The following is a 24,323-nucleotide window of genomic DNA, read 5'->3' as shown; positions in this document are numbered from 1 at the left end:
AGACTCTATGGCTCATAGGAAAGCATCCTCAGAGAAGCTTACCGCTCTCAGATCATATGTGGGTCCCCTGATTACCTCATTGACATAGATGGCGAGCATTTCAGAGGAGAAATAAAATTGTAAAAGACATTTTACAATAGAAATGAACGAGTAGACAGTTGTTAAATAGCAGGTTACTGTTCTACTATCTTTTATTACCAATACATTTTATAGCCCTCGCCACAGTTTCATTTGAACACCCAGTATCAAAAATTAGGATTTTTTTGAGATTATCGTATTCTGGCAGTTGAAAATCTGTTTCAAGGAAGCATTTAAATTTGCATATGTTTCAAATATATCTTCATTTTGTAATAAACTTACAATTCTACTTCCTGGACAGTAATGAGAAGGCATGCAAAATAATGAGAGTAATGTCAAACAAACAAACAAACAAACAAAAAACAACCTGTATAAATTAAGTAAAAACTTACCAGATAGAAGATTTAAAAACAAGGCTACCTATTGTCTATATTTCAGAGAGAAAAGGAATGTGACATAAAAACAAATACCCATGAACTTAACTTGAATCTTAAGATAGCAATCACAAAAACAATTTGCAACCACAACACAAGGAATAAAATAAAACTGATCTAATCCAATCTTCTATAATCTATTCTAATCATCTTCTTAACTCAAGTAATATAATTGATCTTCTAAAAAGAAATAACAATAACTTAAAAAGATTATTTACAGGCCCTTATTAGTTTTGAAAGGCCTATTTAAATAACACATACTTTTTATTAATTATCCATATTTATAAGCAGAGCAAGAACAAACACATAAAATTAATCTGTCCTGTAGTTTCAACCTGGATTTAATGTGTGCTGCCAATTTCATCACTGATAAATTCTAAAGTTTTTGAAGTAATTATGTTTAGTAACAAGAACAAGCAAAGGAAGATAAAGAAAAGAAAAAACAATAACTTGATTAGAAAAATTAAACAAATAATTTCACTTTATTTGGCATAATGTAAAGCCTCCAGACCAATTTAATAATTATTTTTAAATGATGTAGAGGATGGGTAAGTAGAAAAAGGGGGTACAATACAGATACCATTTCTATGCCTTCTTCCAGTCCAAGATGTTATTTATAATGTAAAAATTTCAGTAAGTGCATTTAAAATCATTTCATCTGTAGAATTTTCCTCTCCCTTCTCTGTACTTCACACTGCTCTGAACTTCTCTAATGAGTTTTCCCTTTTCATGCTACAGTGAATTTGTTGAAATCACGGTTGTATCTAACCAACATAAGGACTTGCACCATCAAGGCAGAGATTCTTTCTCATACACTTCAACTTCCTCAGAGAGCCTTGGTCATATTTTATTTTCAACATGTTTGTTGAATCAAATGAATAACCACAGATTTGTCAGTATATAATTACCCCATTAAACAAAAGCCAGGAATATTACTATTCCGCTTTGCTTTACTTAAGAAGATAATGCTTTTCTTACCAAAAAAAAAAAAAAAAAAAAAATCCCGCAGTAGAAGAGGAAACAATAGAGAGTGTTTTATCCTCGAAGAGGAATATCGAAGTGAAACAGTTTCTCAATAAGTGGTCTAAACTCTGAGGTTGAGTTCTAACTACACTTTAAGAGATGAATTCTAGTGTTTCTTTACCACATAAAAGATGAAGAGTGTTGTCATAATTCAGCAACATCAAATTTTTTATACATATCTCCAGAAAAAAATCAGAGAAGTAATGGAAGTACATAGAGTCTATAGGCAAAAAAGAATGCAAAAAGAAATCATGGAGATAATAGCTTAATGAAAGAAGGAGCTAAACATAGAATGCATTATCTAACAAGTGTGCTGAAATTCAGATAAGCAAATGATTTGAGAGTCTGGAGGCAACAAAGCCACTAACTGACCTCTAAAGTCACTTTGAGATTTGATGAGAGTTCATTCCATCCTCAAATGTCATAAGGGTTCAGCAGAATGATCTAGTTTTAAAGGACCAAATTAGAATAAAAAGGGTAATATGGCCACACATTTTATCAGTGTTAATTATTAATACTGAGATTAAAAAGAAAGGGCTGAGAGTTCGGTAAGCATACTAATTGGACACTTTTTTCAGCTTGTTTTCCCTGTCAGTGTGAATATTTTACAGCGGTTCAAAGGGAAATATACACGTTGAATAATATGCATTCAATTGGAACACCGAGTATAAATGTAAAAATATTTAAAAGCGAGAAAAGAATATAGGAGGGTGATAATGGTTTTTCCCCACTTTGAATGATGAAGAACACAAAGAGTAGGGTTCATTTGATGCCAGAGGACAGAATCTTCTTTTCCTTTCATTTAAGATCCTTGATATATTTAAACATATCTGCTCCTCGGTGGTACCCCTTGATGCACCACAAAAATGAGAAATCGACTAAAAGGTATCCAAGGTGAGAATATGGTTCTTACCAATAATTTTAGAATTGTTATCTTTGTGAGACTAAACATTTTTATGATGCTTTCATGACTAAGCTATTCTGTTATGTCAAATCTACCTGCAGTTAATAATAATCAAAATTATTTATCATTACTATTTGAATAATAGTAAATAATTCTATCACCAATGAATATGGGGAAATTATTGATACTCATTATTTATTTATAAATTATTAGATGTTATTATTTCATTTAGTTGCTTTATTATTGAAGGAAGTGTGGATAAGAATGGTCAGAAAATTGCACTGCTAGGGAGAGGAAAAACCAGGATTCAAACCGAAGACATTAGATTTCAAAGCCTGCTTTTTAAACCACGATACTCTATCCACAACACTGCCTCTTCTCTAGGACAGTATCTTCTTTGGATTCTTTTAGATTGTGCTGCTCAGTTACTGGAAATCTGCTGCAACACACATCTTGATTGCAGACAACCTCTATAATTACCTTCTGTCTCTAATCACCATGAAAAAGCAGAAGTTAGTAAAGTCCTCCAGAAGTGGGGGCATGTGAACTTGGGGATACTTGGGAGGCACAAAGCCATTTCACAGATGGCTAGAAAAGCAGAAAATGCAGTCCACCTTTGGCAATAGAACCCCAGGCAGAAAAGCAGAACCATGCAAAAGAATCCTTTCCAGGGTATGTTAATCTCTTCCTGCAGAAATTAAAAAAAAAAAAAAAGGCATTTGCAGAGCATTTGTTTTGAGGTATTATTCTTATGCCGTTAACAAGTGTTTGAGCATTTTTGGAAAGATGGAAGACACAGTATTGCTACTTAACTCAATCTAACTGAAAACAGTACAAACCAATGGTGACTAGATGGCAGGACCTTAAAAGTGACTGTTGGAAATTGGGTAGGTGGGAGAAAAGTAGAGAAAGAGCCCTTTATCCCACACAAAGTTATGAGTCTAGACTCCGTTCTCATTATCCTTGGTCTTATTAAAATGGTGTTTCATTTCCAATTGATAGTTCAATTACACTCATTTATTTCTTTTTTTAAATGTTTTAATTTTATTTAAATTTAATTAATTAATATATAATGTATTATAAGTTTCAGAGGTAGAGGTCAGTCTTATATAATATGCTGTGCTCATTACATCTCGTGCCCTCCTTCATGTCCACCACCCAGTTAGCCCTTCCCCACCCCTGCCCCCTCCAGCAACCCTCAGTATTTCTGAGAGCAATGTGAAAAGTCTACGGCAGATACAAAATGGGTTCATGATGGACTGTACCATGGTTTAATCCTCAAAAGCAGTGTACTCTAAATACTATTGAAAACATGTGGAATAAGGATAATGAATAAAACAATGATCAAGCCTAACATATATTTCTGAAAAAGTAAGAAAGTTTGGAATTGGGGGGCTCAGAAATATTAGTGTATAAAAATCAAAATTACCTTTTAAATACCTGAGAAAATCAAGAGACATAAAATTAGTTGGGCATGTTAGAGTGGATAAATTTTTTAACTCATTTAACTTTTTAAAATCTACCCAAAGCTCTCTTTCGATTTGGAGAGTAAATCATCTAGGAAAAATTGGATATAAAGAGAAAATCACAGGTTGGTGGATCTGAGTAAGATTCTAGATTTAATTCTGTTAACTGCCTTACAGATGATTAGAAGCAGATCCAGAGGGAGTAAGTGACCTACCCAACCCTAATGGCAAAATTGGGATTGGAGGTCAAATGGAGTGTTTCTTATATTTGAGTTGTTAAACACTATATATGGTTACAGGATACAGAGCAAAGCGAAATTGGACTTGCAAAGGTAATCCAGGGGTAACTGAAAAGAGTAAGTAGACTATGGCATGAAGTCAAAGGTCAAGATAAATACTGATAATAGATCTAAAGAAATTGTTAAATACTGCTCCAAGAGAAAATCTGAAGACAACGGCATGATGTAGATAAGGGCAAGCTCTTGCATAGTCAGTTTATGCTCTTCATATGATGATGGTTTTAAGCTTAATATTTGGTTTTTACTTGAATTATGAATTCATTACAGTAGGTTTCAATTATTTTAACACTTCCATTATCAAATATTTTATCATTACTCAATGTCCTACCATGAACCCCATATTTTTAAAATATTTTATCCCTTTGGCTTAGGTCATGATCTCAGGGTTGTGAGATAGATCCCTGTGTCGGGCTCCATGCTGGGCGTGAAGCCTGCTTAAAATTCTCTCTCTCCTTCTCCCTCTGCCCCCCCATAATAAATAATAAAATAAAATATCCTCCCCCACCAGGTGTATTTTATTGAAATAATAAATAACCAATTTCCCCAATCTTATCAGAAGATCAACATGAAATCATCATATTGATAATAATTCATGAAGAGCAAAGAAAAATATATTAGTGATGTTTTTTATGAATTAATGTATAATTCATAAAAAATTCTTGATTTTTTTAATGATATCATTTCCATTACTGTTTTCCAGAGACCCATGGATGTAAATACCCAGATCTGAAATTATTAAAATTGTGGGACTGATTCTAATTATTAGATTCAGGTTTCATGAAATTATGTTGATTCTTACAGTGTATTCTTTTTCCTAAGCTAATAAGAGAATAAAAAAACCTCATTCATCATTTGGCAGTAAGGTGGGTTGGAACGTAGGATAAAGCTTATTATAAAGCTGATTAATCCACAGGCCTTCTTCATGAAATTGTGTTTATTATGCTAAAATATAGGAAGCAAATAAAAGCTTTTGTAAAACATAAGTGCATTTCACTGCCTATCTACTTAAATTTTCCTTTTAGGTATTTTAGTTATTTTTAGTTACTTCATGACAACTTATTTTCATCATTAACTGTTCTAATGTATACCGAGGTAGTATTATGACCTTGGGATGTTATATTATTGCATTGGAAATTATCTTCTAAACTTTACAATGGAAGTTAATCCAAATATCAGTTATAACTGCATTGTTTCACATAGTTTAAAATTCAAGGAAAATATTTGAGGTAATAATAATTAGGAACTAGGACAGCATCCAAAATGGTATTTTCATGGAAAATCCAATACAAATCTTGATTAAAATCTAACCAAGTAAAACGCTGCAGATTACCTGGATTCCAATTAAATGTGACAAATGAATACTTGACAGGTTTCAATTCCCGTTCTATTTATGTCAGAATGATCCATTAATCTTGAAGATGAAATTACCAGAATTCAAGCAATACAATTGTACTTTATGGCTAGATAGTAGTCTGAAAACTTGGACCCAACAAAACTTATTCAAATGCCAACTGCTACATTTGGATCACCCAAAGTGAATCACATCTCCTTCTGTCTTTACCTATAGATCAGGGCTAACATGAATCACAGCAGATGACAACTGATTTTATAAAACTGAATCTCAAGTGTCAGTCACATACAAAAATCAGAAAAATCATTTCTATTATGAGAGTCTTTGCTGTTGACAAGACTGAAAACATGGTTATAAAAAATAACAAATAACTAAAAGCCTTACTTGGAAAATGTTTCTTAGCAAATTCTTTCTAGTTTCTTAACAAGCTCACCTGTTAAGTTCTCCATGTGTGTTTCCTAAAAAGTAACCAATATGTGTTTGCCTTATATAATTATGCTTATTACTCATCATTTTTTACTTATTTTAAAGGTGTTGAATCCCCTTAAACTCGAAAAACAGAAAAATAATATTAAAATGTGATTATATTGCCAATGATACAAGTCCTTTCTGTTAATATAGCTGACATCCAAAAATCAAGCCTTAATTATACATTATGTTGTTTATTGTGAGATACTTTTTAAAACACAAATAAAAGTATATTATCAAAAGGTAATCACAAGTATAGGAATGTCCTTAAATTAGATCAATCCTGCCTTCCTAGGTGTGTGTGTGTGTATAATATTATTATAGCATTTTAATTTTTACTTTTGTGCAAAGCATTTCATACATATTTGCCTTAGAAATATATTCATCAGCAATGCAATTCATACCAAAATTTTTATAGTCATTTAAATAGATACTAAAAGTACTTAATTCTTAAAAACCACATCAAACTCCCATCCACGTAAGCATACACCACCATACACACAGATAAGCATGCCTTTATAGCCATAAGGCAAAATGCCATTTTAATTCTGGATTATTAATCAAAAGGGGATATCAATCATCTGACCCTGATACCGCATCTTCTCACCCAGATAACAATGTGAAAAAATAATTATTTAACATGATTTAGTTTAGCCATAATTTCACTTGGGGTCATTTATATCTATTACTCTCTAAGGTTGGATTTTAATATTCATAGGTAAACTTCAAGAAAAAAATCAGATTTTCCTGCATTAATATGCTTTATTTGCATACCATCACTAAAGAAACTGGTATATAACAAAAAGTTAAGATGTCTTATTTCACTTGGGGGTTGGGATGGTGAAAGACAAATCCATTTCGAGTTTTCACTACAGATGAAATGTGTGCGGTTCCCCTTCCTTCCCCTACATATAACCAAATCTCTTTATATACTTGAAAAATAATAAATTTAGTATGAACTTTACCATTCCATTATTTCACACAAACCTACTTCTCAGGCATTTACTTATAACCTGAAATCCAAAAAAAATACATCATTTAATTGTTTTGGGGAACATAAACCAACGTGACAAGGTTTGTAAATACTATTTGAAATCTAACTTTATAACCTAAAAGGAAGTGTATAGGAGGCCAATTGTTGTGGCCCTTATGAGAATCATTTCACAACAGGAGAGGAACCTAGAGTCCTAAAATTTGCTTTCTTCCGTTTCCCTTGCACAAAAATGAGAAAAAAAACCAAAAAACAAAAAAACAAAAACAAAAAAAACAAAGAACCACGACGTATACTTAAATGAGAGGGGAGTTCTAATAGTATTTACAATACATTTCTGGAGAATAAGATAACACTGTTCTCCTTGTTTGACTCCATTTCAGCTATCACTCAAAAGGAGAGGCTCGCAAATGCTTTGATAAATACCTAGGAAAAGAAAGAGCAAGGTGTGTTTGTTGTCATCTCCTTTCACTAAGGCTGAACAATTACAGTAGAAGAAATAGCTGCATGACAAAAATGAATAGAAGAAAACAATAACACAAGACCCTTCTCAGTTGCTACTGTTTAGGTATTATGAATTAATTTAGGTTTGTTTGTTTTCATAGCAGGTACTACTCCGATTTATTTGGAAATGTGTTTATTTCTGACAGGCTGTTTTAAAAATGATGGTGCAAGTTTGGTGGATTTTATCTATAAGGTTATGTTCCTTTATTTGGCATTTCTGTCCTTTAGCAAATATTTATTTTTTTTAGGTAAAATAGTTTTAGTGTCAGCTATTTTATTTGGGTTTTAGACTGAGCTTCACGAGTCTACTTATTATGGCTCGCTAGCGTGATTATGTGTGTGGATGCTGTGTTTGCCCCTACCATTTTCCATATGCTCTGCCTCACCAACACTGCCATCCGGCGTGGTCCTTTCATAGTTGTCCTCTGGGAGTGGAAGGGCACCCAGCCTTGGCCCTGATGAACTCTTACTGCTTGGTGTCTCTGACTCCTCCAGCCCGCTGTCATAGCAACTCTGCAGTGACCCCTGATGTGGGTCCTGAGGCTGACTCACAACAGAAAACGTCACTCTACGAAATGGCTGCAAAAGAAAAGATTCTGAATGTCACTAAAATATAAGATTGTAAATGATCTTATTAAAAAACACACACATTACATACATCAAGCACTGACTACTAATTCAATACAAAATGCTTAGAGATGTTGAAAGCTATTTGGTCAACTGTATTATCTGAGGCAAGTCCTAGAACTTAGATTTTATTATGAAAAAAAAAAACCTGGAAAATTCACCTTCTGAAACAGAGATAAGAAAACGGCAATTTCACTAAAACACACATTTAAATCTATGTTAGTACCACATATTCAACCTTTTTCTATTCCTTAGTCTTTACTTCCAGTATGCTTTTCACAAATAGACTCTATAAAAACAAGTGTCACCGATTTGGAAGGCAATAAATATTGAAGTAATCATCGTAAGAATTCATTTTTAATAAAAACTTCAGTTTTAAAACCTTTGTCTATATGATATAATGGTTTTAAAATGAGTGTTCTGGCAGGTGATTTAAACTTAAAGGTACAACTGATGAATAAGAATTTAGATGCAGTGCTGGGAAATAGAAATGTATTTCTTACTTTAGTCATATTAGAAATATTACCTATTGACCTTGATATTGTAAGGGTGGTATTAAAATAATAGATAAACATTTCTTTAACCAGGGAATAGAAAATAAACCAAAAGGTATGCGTTACTATGACTGTTTATAGTTTGTTCAAAAACAAAAATTTATATCATGTAGTGTCCTTAAATTATATGTTAAAAGTGTTGCATATTTTTATCCACAATTTACTATGATACTGAAATTGGCTGCACTGAAGATTTACTATGTATGGAATTTACAAATTATTGTAACTACTAAATAAATTAAAAACTTTAGGCTCATTCAGGGAAAAAAACTAATCTCATGCATTGATAGTGCTACATACATAATAATTGGAAAAAAAATACAAAAAGGTTCTGTAATATCTGTCCGAGATTATTCTTGGCAATAGTTGTATCCATCAAGAACTCTTGCATGATTTGAAAACGGCATAAATGTATTTTTTAAACATATGACTCAGACTGGTTCTTTTTAATATAAAGCATAAAACTAATGTTGCCAGAAAATAGTAAGAAAGGTAAAAAACCTTTTTTGCCCTTTTATAACTTGAATACTAGTGGTACAAATTACTAGTCAGAACTGGCACCGGTATGATTTTTAAAGTGTTAAGGATAATCTACACATGTAGATTATTAAAGGAAAAGCTACAAACAGTTATGGAATTTCCCCCAAATTTATAAATTGGTTTTGCTACAGACAAACACATGCTTCTGCAAATCTTCCCTTTATCTTGTCTCAGAAGACTGGCCAGGAATATTGTCCATTATTGGCATTTTTAACTCAGTACCTTACCTTCCATGTACTTATTTGGACTGTACAAACTTTATAAAATTCTATTATTCATTCTACTTCAAAATCAACCTTTAAAACCACTGAATCCTATTGTAAAGGAAAAACATTTAAAGTACATTCTCTTCTTTATAATATTTCACTGAATTGGAACTGTAGTAAAACAATTATGAAATATTTCTAGTACAAACAGTATACACATCACAGCCCCAAATTTACTGGCAATAAATTCTAGGAACATTACTCTTATTTCAGTAATAATTCTCACATTTCTTTACAATAGTATGATGTTTCATATATATAAGTAAATGTAGAAATCAATTTGTATTTACTATGTTTTATCTTATGTGCATATATTTTCTTTTAATTTTTTTTTCTATTTATCACTCCCAGCAAATTATCTGGATCTCTTCAGTCTCATCTCAGAAACAACGTTGCCAGTAGTTTCCTAAAACCACATTGTTCTGCACAAAGAAAATGCTTAGTAAATACTACTGAACAATGAGCTTTAAATAACAATGCTGAATTTAGAAAAGAATTCCAGTGGTCATTCAAATGTATCACTTCAAGACATAGCAATATGTTAATATATATATATGTAAAGAAAGAGAGAGAGAAAGGAAGGTCAAATGCTGTTCTTGATTCTGCTTTAATGATTTTCAAATCTTTTAGCTCAGTCTTCATTAACCCAAGAGGAAAGATCAAAATGAATACAGAAATACATAATTTGTACTAATAAATTGACAAAGGAAAGTATATAAGAAATTATGAGAAATGTTTCATTTTGATATAAAAGTAGAAAAGACGGTGATGTTTAGCTGAAGGTAGGAAACTCTGAATCTGTAATTAAACGCTGGTTCCACCAAAAGTAGTAATAGGACAGCACAAAGGTGAGAGGCTATGTTTGCAATGAAAAATGTCAAAAATAAAATAATGATCTTTTTATCATGTACTGTATTACAACTTCTATGATTCTGTGCATTTTCTTCATTTCTTACCCTATATTTATTGTATTTTAATTTCCATGAATTATTTTAGGTTACATATTAAATTTAATGATGAAAGAAAAGGTATTACAAATTTAAAATACTAATATCTATTTATATAACAAATATTTAGATTCATGAATGCTTCATTTTGTATAAAAAGCTTTTTAAAAAAAAATAACCTAATGGTTGAAACAAAAATAATTCACAATAAAAATCCCAAATAAAGAGCATCACACAATGGATAATGAAAAAACCCCATCATTTTTAACCACATTTAAAAATATTCCATTAGAATTCAACAATACAATAGCATTATATTACTATCTCAAGCTCTATTTTGATAATTTTGTAAAAACAAAATTCTTCTGGCAAAGTATTTAAGTTGGCAATGTGAACAAATTAGTGCAGAATCCTAAATTCTGAAGGTAAATCCATTGGTGCAAGGGTTAAGCTTTGATTCCAATGGAAAATCAGACATACAAACTAAATAGATAGATGGATGATGATAGATAGTAGAGATAGAGAGACAGATTGATGGGCAGAGAGACAAGTGTTTATGTACCATCATTCATCATCAGGTTGGGTCTATTGAAAAGATAGAGAATTAAAATACAGAATTCACATTATTCATATACTCCAGAAATGCTGACTAAATAAGATATGTGAAGCAGTGTTGACTGTGTGACATGACAGAGAGAATGGATTTGCATTATATATTTAACTATCACTTTGTTAATTATTGATACTCTGAAGGAGAGTGGTTTAAGCAGGTATTCTTAAATCTAGACGTACCTTAGAATGGCCCAGAGAACTTGTGAAAAAACACAAAGCCAATACACAGTTTCAACTTAAACCCAATGAATCAGCGTTCAAAGTGGGACTGGATATCAATAGCTTGTAAAGTTCCTCCAGGCAATGAAGAGGGACTTCATTGAGGAGAGAGGAAGGAGAAACCCTACAACTGAAAGCAGTCAAAAAAACCCCAAACTGTCCCAGGAAGTCTGGTGGTCCCTTAAATGTTCATGGATTGTGTTTCCCTGGAGAGTAACTAGAAACGTGACTCCATCTTGAGATGCAAAAGTATGGACATGAAAACCTGCAGTGACCTGGGGTATCTGAGCTTTCTATTTTTCTGTCCAGAGTGATAAATGATTTCTTGTCATGCAAAAACAAACTGGTCTTTCTCAAAGAGGAAAAGGCACAAGAGGATGAGAAAAGAATGTCAGCCTTCTAGCACTTTGAAATTGTGAAGATGTGTTCAAAAAGTAAATAAGTAATGCAAAAAAGGGGTATTCAAGAAAAGAATTCCAAAGATTGTGAGTGGAAAATGGGTGACAGGTATACACAAGAGGGAGTGGTACTCAAAGATTTTAGGGAAGCAAATGAATGATATAATTGAATGGATGAGATTGAAGATGTGATGTGACAATTTTGTGCAAAAGACTAGGAAGAAGAAATGTTGGAGGCAGAGAATTATGCCAAGAAAGAGTGAACTTTGGAGAAACAGCAACGGTAATGGGCAGTGAGGCCATTATAATGTATGGCTGCTTGAATTTAGACATTGTTTCACCATACCTACATTTGTTCTATATTCACTATGTTTCAGGGTTTCGAGGATGTCCCAACAATGGTTCTACAAATTTAAGAAATTCAAAATTGTATAGGTATATAAAAACAGATGATATAGAATATGATTAGGTTTCCAATGAAACAGATATAACAAAATGCCATGAAACCTGCTTAGGATTTAGGGTAGGCATTGCAAAAGAAGGAGTTGTGGGTTGACACCTCTAAAAGAATTTTGATAGAAAACATATCTTTGAGGAATCAGTTATAGTTTCCATATTTGGGGCCAGCAGTAAAAGATTAAAAAAAAAAAAAAGAGGGTGGATAAGAAAACCAGATCACTTTTGAAACTTGGAAGGATTAGAAGCAGATCATCTTTGGAAAGAAAGAAAATCCTTTATGATCAAAGGCATCACAGATATGGAAAAGAATTATGACTACCATATGCCCATAGGATTCATCCATTAGAAGGTCATTGTTACCTTAAAATCTCTAAATTGTGAAGAATAATTCTATGAGATTAGAGCAAAGGAAGTAAAAGATCAATTTGTATATATATATGGGGAAATGGAGAAACTGAGGACAGACTACTAATTTTTAAAACATAACATAGAGAGAAGTAGGATTGCAGTTAAAAAGAAAAAGATTTGTGTAAAGAGTTTTATTTATTTATGCTCATTTTTATCTTTCTTCATTGTTACAGAAAACATTTGCTTTAAGGTAAATATTTGAAGATACAAGCAAAAAGCCCCATAACATAAGGTGCACCGGGAATGAATGAAATCAGAGAACATAAGTAAACTAAGAATGAAGAAAGAAATTAAAAGTAAAATTACAAAGGTAAGGTAAACAGTAAAACATGTTGAGTGATTGCATGCATGGTGTGTGTGTGTGTAATGAGAAAAAAATGGTATGTTAGAAATAATAGAAAAAGGAAAGAATTTTATTCCAAACAACACTATAGATTCGCTATTGACCTCAGACAAGTTAGCTGACCTTTGGTTCTTCTGCCTTAGGCTCAAGGTCTGTAAAATGAAGTTAATGATACCTGCCCTTAACCAACTTAAATTCTCTGAGAAATAATGAGATAGTTTATAAAAAGATCCTTAAGGTCCCTCAAAGACTTATAGTATAAAAGGTATCATACCTCAGGCCACAGCTACATAACTGAAGCGATAACTCCTATTATGTTTTAGGTTGTTTTTGTTTTCCTTGTCTGTTGTGTTTTTGTTTTTAGTGTTGTTGTTTTTTAATATAAAGCTGGCTCAGTAACTCACCAAGTTTCTAAATGGAATTTTAAAAAATTCATATGAAATTTCAAGCCTAGTTCTCCTGTTAATGCACTGCTTTTATTGTTCTAAATTCAAATTATTTGTAAAACAAATATGTACATATGACACCAATTTTTCAAAAAGTATTTGAATCTAATCATCGATTGGGCATGAATATCTCTACAGTCACTTATTTTGGAATGGCATTTATCAACTATTTTTTGTGCCCATTATGATACAGAGAAGAGTTTCACTTGAAGACATACCCTACTATAGGGACTTTTCAGATATTTTAGAGGTTGTTACAAATATATTCAATGGTAACTCCAGATAATATGCAATTCCTGGGGCATTAAGTGTATCTTCATTGTTATCCCAGGCTCCAGCTGATTTAAGTACATCCGAGTTGGCATTGCTTTATAGTCCTATAGACTTAGAATAAGCATTCTCCATTCTTGTATAATTTTATTCACTTTTTATTCTGAAAATCTACAGTTCACGTGGGAAATCGGCAGAAGTGTTAATGGGGATGTCTTCTATCTTCTATTCGCCTGCTGTGGGGAGCCCAGAGTGGCTGCCTCTTTCTTCTCTCCCCTATTCATTGGAAATGCTCATGAGCCCCTGGTAAGAGATGTGTGAATGCAGTTAACATTTCCATATAAAATTAATCTCACAGACTGGGAAGGAAAAACACAGCAAATAAAGATTTAAGTCAGGTGCTGTGGGGTATGCAATGTAACATTCAATAAATACATTTGCTCAGTAATATTTTCGATACTTTTTTTTCTGGAAAATATGAACAGATGCTAAAATTGATATATCAGTAAATTTAGGATTAGGAAAAAGATAGCCTGCTTGATGAGGAAAGGAGTTAGACTACATTTTGGCTATAGAATAAGGCTTGTTATCTAAAGACATTACAAGGGGTAAAGCATTCAAGAGGGGAAAATATGGTGAGCATTTGATTCATTATTCTTTTTTATAAAATTATATCTGCTTAATTGATAATACAAATCACCAAACAATAAACTTAAACCTAGGCAGTCTAACAGGCTTACAGGTCCCATGAGATGTTATCACAATTTCTACTTCAAATATGAACTACCACCAAATTTCATCCTGCTCTTATTCAGAAGGTTCAAAGGAGGTCAAGTCAATACATTTCACATTCATAAGAGAGAGGATTGAAGCAATTTTCTAAAAAAAATTTTAACTATCTAGAAAACTGATGTCAAATTTTACTGTAAGTATGATAACTGCCTCATTTTTATTTTATCTTGCAAATTCATTATTTTTTAAATTTTGAAGACCTATCAAATCACATCTTTTTGAAAGTATTGACAAAAGAACTTGTACTCTTTATAACCTGAAACTTTGAGAAAATTAATTTTGAAACTAATTAATATGCTATTCTGTTTTCAGAATACAATCACTGCCAAATATATATGACATTACTAGGTGTGACCTATTTAAAAAAAATCTTCATGAGAAAGCCCATTGGTAGTTTCTAAGAAAAGCAACAGAGACCGCATGCATATTCACAAATATATGGATAATAATAAAATTTTATTTTTATTCATTCTTAATTGTTAGATTGATTAAAAAGGTGACTACCATACCATGAAAGCACAGATGATGTCCCACAATCAGACACATTTAAAAATATTTGCCTTCTATCTACATTAGCAAATCTTCTAAGTTAAAACCCACACAATAAACACTTAGTGTTTTCTTTGATCCGACAGTGGCCAATTTTAGAAAAGGGAAAACCATGGAGGTGAGCTTTGGGAATATCCTGTTATATACACTACACACAGTAAAAGGAAAAACATAGCACTGGGGTAAGAGTGCAGAAACTTTCCCCTTGGAGTTCATTTCTGATAACCTAGTGACACCACATTTATGGGGATTTTATTTGCAAGCGGATAGGACCCTACGGATGCCAGTGGAAAGACTTCAGGTTAAATCTCTTTCCTTATTGAATACTGCTCTGTGTCTTAAAGACAACTTTATTGAGAACTTTAAATCTGCACCTTCCTTTTTAGCTTCAATAGCTTCTTCATAAGTCGTCTCCTTATCTGGAACTCACATACAGCTGTCTCAGTCACGTCAATTATTTCTGAATGGGCTGAAAAGGCTTTTTTTTTTTTTTTTCCAATTCACTTAGTTATGTCCATCAAACAGACTTCTAATGACTATCTTTGTCAGTCATAAAACACTGTAACAGTCATGGAGCAGAACATTGCAGCATTCATAAGGAACACTACATTATATTTTTAAAGAGGATCTATCTAAGACTGTGAGATCTTTTCTTGCAAAGGCACAGGTACTTGATTAGTCTGCAAACATTTTCAACTGACGTCAGTGGCTACCGCACAAACATATCTAGGATTCCATGGTGCTTTGGATGGAGTATGTCTGGCAGGACCTTCAAACAAACTTTAATCAGGTCTTTTAAACTTTTTAGGGGCATCTTCTTTTGCTCACATCTCAATGTTTTTTCCATACTTCAAACAGTTTTTCTTTCTTTCAAGTCAATAGCAGATGAAAGGATATTAAAAAGAAACATGTTGAAACACTTGGACTAGTTAATTAAAACACTCATTTAGGGAAAGAGAAGTTAGCTAACTGTATTTATTTCTTTTGACTTGCATGCAACTTCATGTTTGACATTATTATTTGTTCCACAGAAAACTAAGAATGCAGATGATACTTGATAGTTCTTAGTCCAGTAGATTGCAAAATACTAAATATTGCAAAAGAACAATGACCGTCGGTATTAAAACAGTAGCCACTATGGACTGGAAAAGTTCTATTTATTTTACTTATGCTGTCACTTCTCCTCATGTCATCCCTACATGGGTCATATTATATTCTGATTTTGAGAATGAAAAAAAATAATGAATTTCAGTATTTACTGCAAGAACTACTGTAGCCTTAAAATTCAAATGGGTCTCTTATTTCTCCCCCATAATGAAAAATATTAGGAAACAGAAGAGCCAAAGCCTAAAATTCTTAGTAAATGCAAGCAAACCATTTTTTCTGAAACTCTGAAAATAGATATTATGCTCTAAAAAACAAATTGTGGATCCTCCATATTGCCAACACAATTGCTTGACCTATCTTTTGCTCTATTTGCTGACTTCTATTAAACCTAGCCCAGGATTAACAAACTTTTTCTGTAAAGGGTCAGAAAGTAAATATTTTAGGCTTTGTAGGTCATAGGTCTCTGGCACAACCACCCAACTCTGCTGTTACAGTGCAAAAAGAGCCACTGAAGACACATAAATGAATGAGTATGGCCATGTTCCAATAATACTTTATTTATGGAAATGGAAATTTGAATTTCATTTAATTTTCCCACTCTGTGAAATGTTACTTAAAATTTTTTCAACCATATGCAAATGTAAAATATTAAATGTAAAAAATACAACTTTTCTGTTGTAGTAATATTTTTAAATGTCACTGTGGACTTTTCAACTAGTGTTTCAAGTCCTCATAAACACTTTATCCATTATAACTCTGTTTCAATTACAGTGCCTTGAAAATAGTTTATATTCAATTGTCACTTATTAAGATGTATTGATATTTCTTGTCCTTTTTGGAAATAACTCTGAACTGGGAAATCAGGAGAATTGGATTCAAGTACTGGCTCCAATATTAAGTGTGAAATCTGGGGAAAAGACTAATCTTTTAGCTTTAGCATCCTCAACATTAAAACGAAGAAGTTATGGCAGATGATATTTAATATCTTTTCCAGTTCTTTAATTCTCTGAAACTGTAAGAAGATAGGTGTGTTGGATCAGTGAATGGTTGAAATCAGTGATTTTAAAGTAGACTTTGCTCACCCATTAAGAAATTCCTTAGAACACTGCAGGCAAATACTAATGCATCTTGGAATGCATTTACTCATCAAATAAAGATCATGAACAAAAATATGCATAACAATCAAACATTTTAGTCAATTACCTTAATGAAAAGTTACAAAGATGGTATGGTTCCCTCAGGCTTACCATTTTTGTGAAAAAAGTAGAGACATTCACTTGAAATGTCAGCTCCATGGAATATATTTGCCTAATTCTTCCCTATCCTCTGAAACCACCTCTTTTGTGATTCCTTCTTCACTGAACCACATAAAAATGTTGAGTTCCAGGGCTCCTAAGTGGCTCAGTTGGTTGAGATTCCAACTCTTGATTTCAGCTCAGGTCACGATCTCAGGGTCCTGGGATTGAGCCCCACGCGGGGCTCTGCGCTCAGTGGAGAGTCTGCTTCTCTCCTTTTCCCTCTCTCTCTGCCCCTCTCCCTTTAAGTAGAAGCTTAAAAATGTTGAGCTCCTACTGTGTGCTAAAGTCTGTGAGATCTCACTCATCTCTCAAATGTATGATTCCAATAGCAGAGGTTAGCAAGGTTGGTAGGAAATAGGATGGTGAAAGCATGCTGGGTCTTGATTGGATTACACCTCCCACTTCATTTGAGACCCTACCTAGTCCCTTGTAAATTTCCATGTTTACACTCACAGAGAAGTGGGAAAGCAGAGGGAGTCCTAGTTAGGAAAAGAGAATATTGACAAGCAACTAATGAGAAAAATGCTATCTTCACAATGACATTCAATCCAACAAAGACTTACTAAGCATTTGCTTTGTGCCTACCACTGTGCTGAAAAATCTACATGCTGCAAATTCAGGCATTAAGCTCAGTTGGGTAAGTGTAGATTAATCATGCAAAAGCACTCAGAATACAAGCAGAGGTTTCTTTTTTTCTTTTTCTTTTTCTTTTCTTTTGCTATTGTGATAATCATCAAAAGCTCAGTTCACATGCCGCTCAGTTGCTTTGCATGACTACTCTACACACCCATGGAGTTCCAGAAGCAGCTGAATGAGGTCGATAAACCTGTGTCTTATACCACGCAGTTGGAGTTAGTCTGTAGCAGTTCAAGGGAGCAATGCTGAAGAACCAAGGGGAACTGCAGGAAAACTGCCCAGGTTTCCAGCTACTAAAACACCAAAAATGAACAAATAGACAACAATAACAAAGATGAAAAATAGCCTTTCAACAGCTACCTCCTAAAATACACAGAAGCTTAGAAGCGCAGAGAGAAGCCTGCCTCAGGAGCGCCCAACTCAATTCTGCTGAACTGAAGTGAATGAAAATAAAATGTGCATTTTCAGAGGCACTCAAACAGATGCTCTGGATCGTTGTCTCCTTTTTTCCTTTTCCACCATAGGCATTTCACCCAAACTGCACCTGGTGAATCTGTTTAGGAAACTTATGTTTTACATTTAAAAACATTTACTTCTCCTTTTTTACAGAATGGAATTTTGTGCCCTTAAGTAGCTTTCATTGGTCTGGATGGATTAAAATGTCTGACAGGAGTCAAGACAGACAAATGGAGTAAAGCTCTGAAGTGTTACTTAAGCATTTAATTATTAAACTGAGTTGGAATCTGACTCTTGAGCCAGACTATTCTGCTATACAGGGGAACCTTCTGTTTCCTGCCATTTCTGGCAGCTTACTTGTTTTATCTTATTTCTCTGCACTTTGGTAGAAAGAGAAACTACCAGTGTCCATAAGGAAAAATGTATTCAATGGCCAGTATATGGTAATTTTCATTCTTCAGTACAAGTCAAATGACTCTAGAAAAATCAGTGGAAGTGTGTGTGGTGGGCAGAGAAATGGACCCTGCTGATGTCCACCTCCTAATCCCTGGAGCCTGTGAAGAAGTGACCTGACAGACAAAGTGGAATTTAAAATTGCAGATAGAGTTAGGATTGCTCATCAACTGGCCTTAAGATAGGGAGATTATATTGAATTACCTGGGTGGGCCCAATGTAATCTCAAAGATTCTTAAAAAAATAGACAGGAAGGGCAGAAAAGGAGAAGAGAATGATGCCATGTGAGAACCGCACTCACCTTTGATAGTTTTGAAGAGAGAGGAAGGGGCCACAGGCCAAGTCATACAGGTGACCTCTAGAAGCTCTTACAGGCAAAGAAGGGAGATTTTCTTCCCGTGCTTCCAGAATAAGCACTACCTACCAACACCCTGACTTTTGGCCCAGGGAGGCCCATTTTGGATTTATGAACTTGAAAACTATAAAGTAACAAATCAGCATAGTTTTAAGCCACCAAATTTTAGGCAATTTGTCACAGAAGTGGTAGGAAATTTAGAGAGTTAACCATGAATCTGACATATGGTGGGGAGGAAATAGAAGTGAAGCATTTGGGCTTAGGCTTCACATTTATGAAAGAGGTTATAGACTCCTCAAATGTGCCGAGGTGTTCCATTCCTGGATCACCCCACCTATAGGACACTGAGAATTAGACATCATTCTAATAATTATACTTATTTTATAAAACACTAAAATACTGTGTTGCCTATTTTATGTTGAAAGTGTTCAGTCAGGGTAAACATGTTAAAATCATCTTCTTAGCCTTATTTTTGTATCTATTATTCTTTGAATACAGTGAAAACACCAATACCAAACAAAACAAATTAAAAAATGAAGTAGACTAGGTCTCTGTCCACTTATACATTTGAGGAAAAACCACTTCAAATGATAATCTCTCCATTGCAATGAAGATCTGATTTCATCTGTGTAACAGATTCTACACTGTACAGTGTTCTATAAAGGATCATGATGAATTGAGCCCAGAATTGTGTGTATAGGCCAAAGATTTAGGGAGCTGATAGAGGCATTAAAAAAATCCATGAACTTGTAAGAAAACATGTAATCCACACAGGAAGAGTGAATAAATCCTAACCGGTGCCAAATTGCAGTTACCGTATTTGTAGACATTGCCTCTTATCTGCTACCTTCTTTCTTTTTTTAAGATTTTTATTTATTTATTTATTTGAGAGGGAGAGAGAGAGAGAGAGCACGCATATATAAGCTGGGGGAGGGAGAAGCAGGCTCTCCGCCAAGCAGGGAACCCAATGCGGGGCCTGATCCCAGGACCCCAGGATCACGACCTGAGCCGAAGGCAGACGCCCAACCAACTGAGCCACCCAGGCACCCCTACCTTCTTTCTTATTTCCTCTTTATTTCATGTTTGTGTATTAAAGAAACTTTTTAAGAGGATGAATTCTTTGTATAACAACTTGAGCTTTTCAGAGGAAAGAAAAGAAATAATTCACCAAATAAATAATAAATAAGCATGTTGGTGTTTCATGACTCCTTAGGGAAATGAAGATACAACTTGATCCTAACATGAAGCTTCAAAAGGAATTCTTATATAGTACAGAAAGTAGTCAGAAATAGAGGAATTTAATTTTTAGCCATAATTTGAGGATGTAACATAAATAGTCCAATATTTGCCATATATAATTTTAATATTACATGCCACAAGAACAACTTATTTCATTTACCACTTCCTTGAGAAAATACAATTGAATTCTTAAGCTTATGGATAAGGGGCATTTTTAAGTAGGAGAGAAAAAGAAGCAAGTCCACAAGACAATAATGTTATAGGACAATCGTATTTTATTACTACTACTATTTGGCTTTCAAAGCATTTTTACATTTCACATTTGGAAGATACTTGGTGAGCTATATCTAAAATAAAATGTTTTTATTGCTTTTTCTTAACCTTAATTCTTCTTCAAAGTCTGACTTTTTTCCTCCCACACAAGTTTATATACATTGCCATTTTGTACACATTGCTTCAATGATTTCTTAATTTTCACTTTAGAAGGCCAAAATGAAAACACTTTGGGCACCCATAGTTTGTAAAATACATTATAGCATATTAAAGTGTTTAACTCACCAATGCTTCTGCTCCTTGGATCTCATTATATGCATTCTATGTATTAAGAAATAACAATAGGGCGCCTGGGTGGCTCAGTTGGTTAAGCGACTGCCTTCGGCTCAGGTCATGATCCTGGAGTCCCTGGATCGAGTCCCGCATCGGGCTCCGTCTGCTTCTCCCTCTGACCCTCCCCCCATCTCATGTGCTTTCTCTCTCATTCTCTCTGTCTCTCAAATAAATAAATAAAATCTTTGAAAAAAAAAAGAAATAACAATAATGTGCTAACTAAAATTCTGGGAGAAGCAACACAGTTTTGTCACCTCTCTCTCTCTCTCTCTCTCTAAAAACTTGGGTGGCTCAGTCAGTTAAGCGTCTCCGCCTTCAGCTCATGTCAGGATCCCAGGGTTCTGGGATAGAGCTCTGCATCAGGCTCTCTGCTCAGCAGGAAGCCTGCTTCACCCTCTCCCTCTGCCTGCCACTCTGCCAGTTTATGGTCTCTCTCTGGCAAGTAAATAAATAAAATCTTTAAAAAATTAAAACTTCAGGTTTTTAATGACCATTACTTATATGGGAAGATTGTGAATTAACTAGGGATGGCACATGTTGTCTTTGCCCAGTTTGACAGAGAACCCTGAAGTAAAACACAGCTGAGCAAGAGACTTACATACTGCAACAACTGATCAATAGGAAGAGAGACGCTTCTAGGGGGTAAACAGTAATTGGTAGCAGACATTTTCTGGAACATGCTGAAAGAAGGCAAAGCCTCCTTACTGATTTAGTTGATAAAGTGTACTTAAAATGCATAGTGATTGGGACTGGGGTACCTGGGTGGCTCAGTTGGCTCAGCACCTGACTCACGATTTCAGCTCAGGTCATGATATCATGGGTCATGCAATCAAACCCCACATCAGGTTCCACACTCAGTGGGGGAGTCTGCTTGAAGACTCTCTCTCTGCCCCTCCCTCATTTGCTCTCTCATGTGAGTGCTTTCTCACTTTCTCTAAAATAAATAAATCTTTAAAAAATGCATATTGAAATTCCCTAACACTTCTTGATTGCTTATTATGTGTCCATTCAAAGCTTATTTAATTGTCACAGTAACACTATAGAGTAAATGAGGAAACTGATGCCCATGGAGGTAACTTGTCCATAGTGACACAGTTGCTAAGTGATCCACAGGTTGGTTCTTACTCACCAAGCAATAACTTGGCCTTGACAGAATGCCAAGAAGTTAATAAACAGACAATGAAACCTCTGCATGTATTGACAAGAGCACTGGTTCTTGTCCCAGATGAGCTCACTTAAAAGTAAACCAGGACTACACCAAAAACAAGTCCTCAGCAGAATAAAGTCAACTATTTCAGCCACTTCTGATAAGGGTATTTCACAGTTTCCTTAAGTTCAGTAATTTCAGATTTGAACTCCACTGGACATCACCTGTAGTTCATTGTTACATTTAAGCCACTTGTAAAGGAAAAGATAGGTACTTCACCTTTCACCATATGGGCTTAAGTCATTTTTTTTAAAGTCCAATAAACCTTCCTGCCTTGTCCTACACAGGTCAGCTGTTCTCTACTCTTGCGGCATATTTGAATTACCTGGGAAACTTAAAGCATAAATATGCTTGGACTACATCCCAAAATTATTTTATGATAGGGCTCAGTATCTATGCCAGCAGGATTAACAATTCATTCAGATCCTAAAGAATACTGGGAGATCATTCTACTTTCCATTTGCCTTGGCTGCCAGGAATCTCAGTGCTCAGTTACCATATATTTATAAGCCTAACTATGGTAGGTATATTTTCGTATTCTCTCTATGTGGCTTTTGAGGTACTAGTTCTATCTTAATAGTCTCATTATGTGTTTTATCATAAAATATCTCAATCCTTTTGGAGGTAGATAACCTACATTTTGAAAATGATTATAGAAAAAGTTAAAAGGAGTTCTCCTTATCATTCACTTTCTTGACTTTGGGGAAAAATGGCTTGGGTGTTATGTTTTAAAAGCTATATTATATTCTAGAGAAAGTAATTTGTAATTAAAATCAGCCATTCTTAGGGCTTTATTCAGAAACAAGATGACTAATGGAGTTTTATTTATTAGTTAATATGGGAATGACCAATATGCCATTAGAGATACAGGAGAATTCATCTTTATGAAGTTTTCTACACTTATCATGAGATATGTAAGACCTATTTTGCTGCTCAGTTAGCAATTAAGTCTTGTATGCTTGGTGTTAGCTCTATTTTTGATCATCACGTTTCAAATGTATATTGCTATCCATAACTTTATTTCCATATAATTATATTTTAATTCTTCCTTTAGGACTAGGAAATCCCAAGATATAATGTCATCGCTAGGCAGCATCATGAAGAATTACTAAAACCATGTCTTTACCACCTTCTCCTCCTTTGAGCATTTCTTATGCCATTTTTTTCTTTCACTTTCTTTTTCTCCCATATATCTCGAGTCATTCTGCTGATATACTACATCAGCCACCTAGGACAAATTACCCTTTCTCTGTTCTGTGATTTCCATGCACTAATTTGTGAATACCTATGGTAATGGTAACCAGAGTATTTATGTATTGCCTTATAGATGGTATGTTGTTCCTCTCAGGTAACACAGTGTCTTAACCTAACTAAAATACTTGGTGCCTGAAGAAAATCTTTCATAAGTGGTATAAATTTCAAGAATTGTGTGTCTGAGGATTGGGAGAATTTGAGGAGGGAGATTGAACTCTTCAAATCATAATTATTTCTCCTGTTCTTCCTTCAACTGGAAATAGCACTGGACTGGGAGTTGATACCTAAACTTTCTCATTTCAATAGCAATTCAGAAGTGTTTCTTGGATCTCTACTTTGCTTATGCTGGCTTTACCATTCATGAGCTCTATGATATAAGGCAAGATTCTTAATTCCTCTAAGTCTCAGTTCCTAACCTCCAGTGTGGGAGAAAACCAGGAACACTTACATCGGAGTATAGCCAAGAGATTTAAGTTAGACAATCCAGTGAGTCCTAATGTTTGTGTGCATGGCAATCACTGAGGAAATTGCTCAAAAGTACTCAAGAGCCTGTTGCCCCACAACCAGAGAATCTGGTCATTTGGGTTAACAAACAAACAACCTAGATGATTATGACACACATTAAGTTTTGAGAATCACTGATATAAACCATGTAAAACACTTGCCACATTTGTTTTATCAGTATTACAGATGTTATGAACATCACCATTATTATGGTTAACACTGAGATGCTCCTAACAGCAAGTAATAAAGAGGTAGTCATG

The 24,323-nt window shown here is 34.1% G+C and overlaps 1 protein-coding gene across 5 annotated transcripts in view; it reads right to left on the bottom strand.

The window, feature by feature from the left end:
• The window catches only part of PCDH7 (protocadherin 7), a 414,159-nt gene that overhangs the window by 215,721 nt on the left and 174,115 nt on the right, over positions 1-24,323 (bottom strand). For 3 of the 5 annotated variants that reach the window (XM_027598709.2, XM_027598710.2, XM_027598711.2), the window contains one exon: positions 7,881-8,097. The exons of 1 other annotated variant lie outside the window; for it this stretch is intronic. In XM_027598709.2, the coding sequence (XP_027454510.1) occupies positions 7,881-8,097 (217 nt within the window). The remainder of the gene's footprint in view (positions 1-7,880; positions 8,098-24,323) is intronic. One more of the 5 variants, XM_027598712.2, reaches the window with a different exon arrangement.

The sequence above is a fragment of the Zalophus californianus genome, chromosome 2 (genome assembly GCF_009762305.2).
Source record: "Zalophus californianus isolate mZalCal1 chromosome 2, mZalCal1.pri.v2, whole genome shotgun sequence".
Lineage (NCBI taxonomy): Eukaryota > Metazoa > Chordata > Mammalia > Carnivora > Otariidae > Zalophus > Zalophus californianus.
Note: the sequence above shows the minus strand (reverse complement) of the source record. Positions and strands in the feature narration are given on the sequence as shown.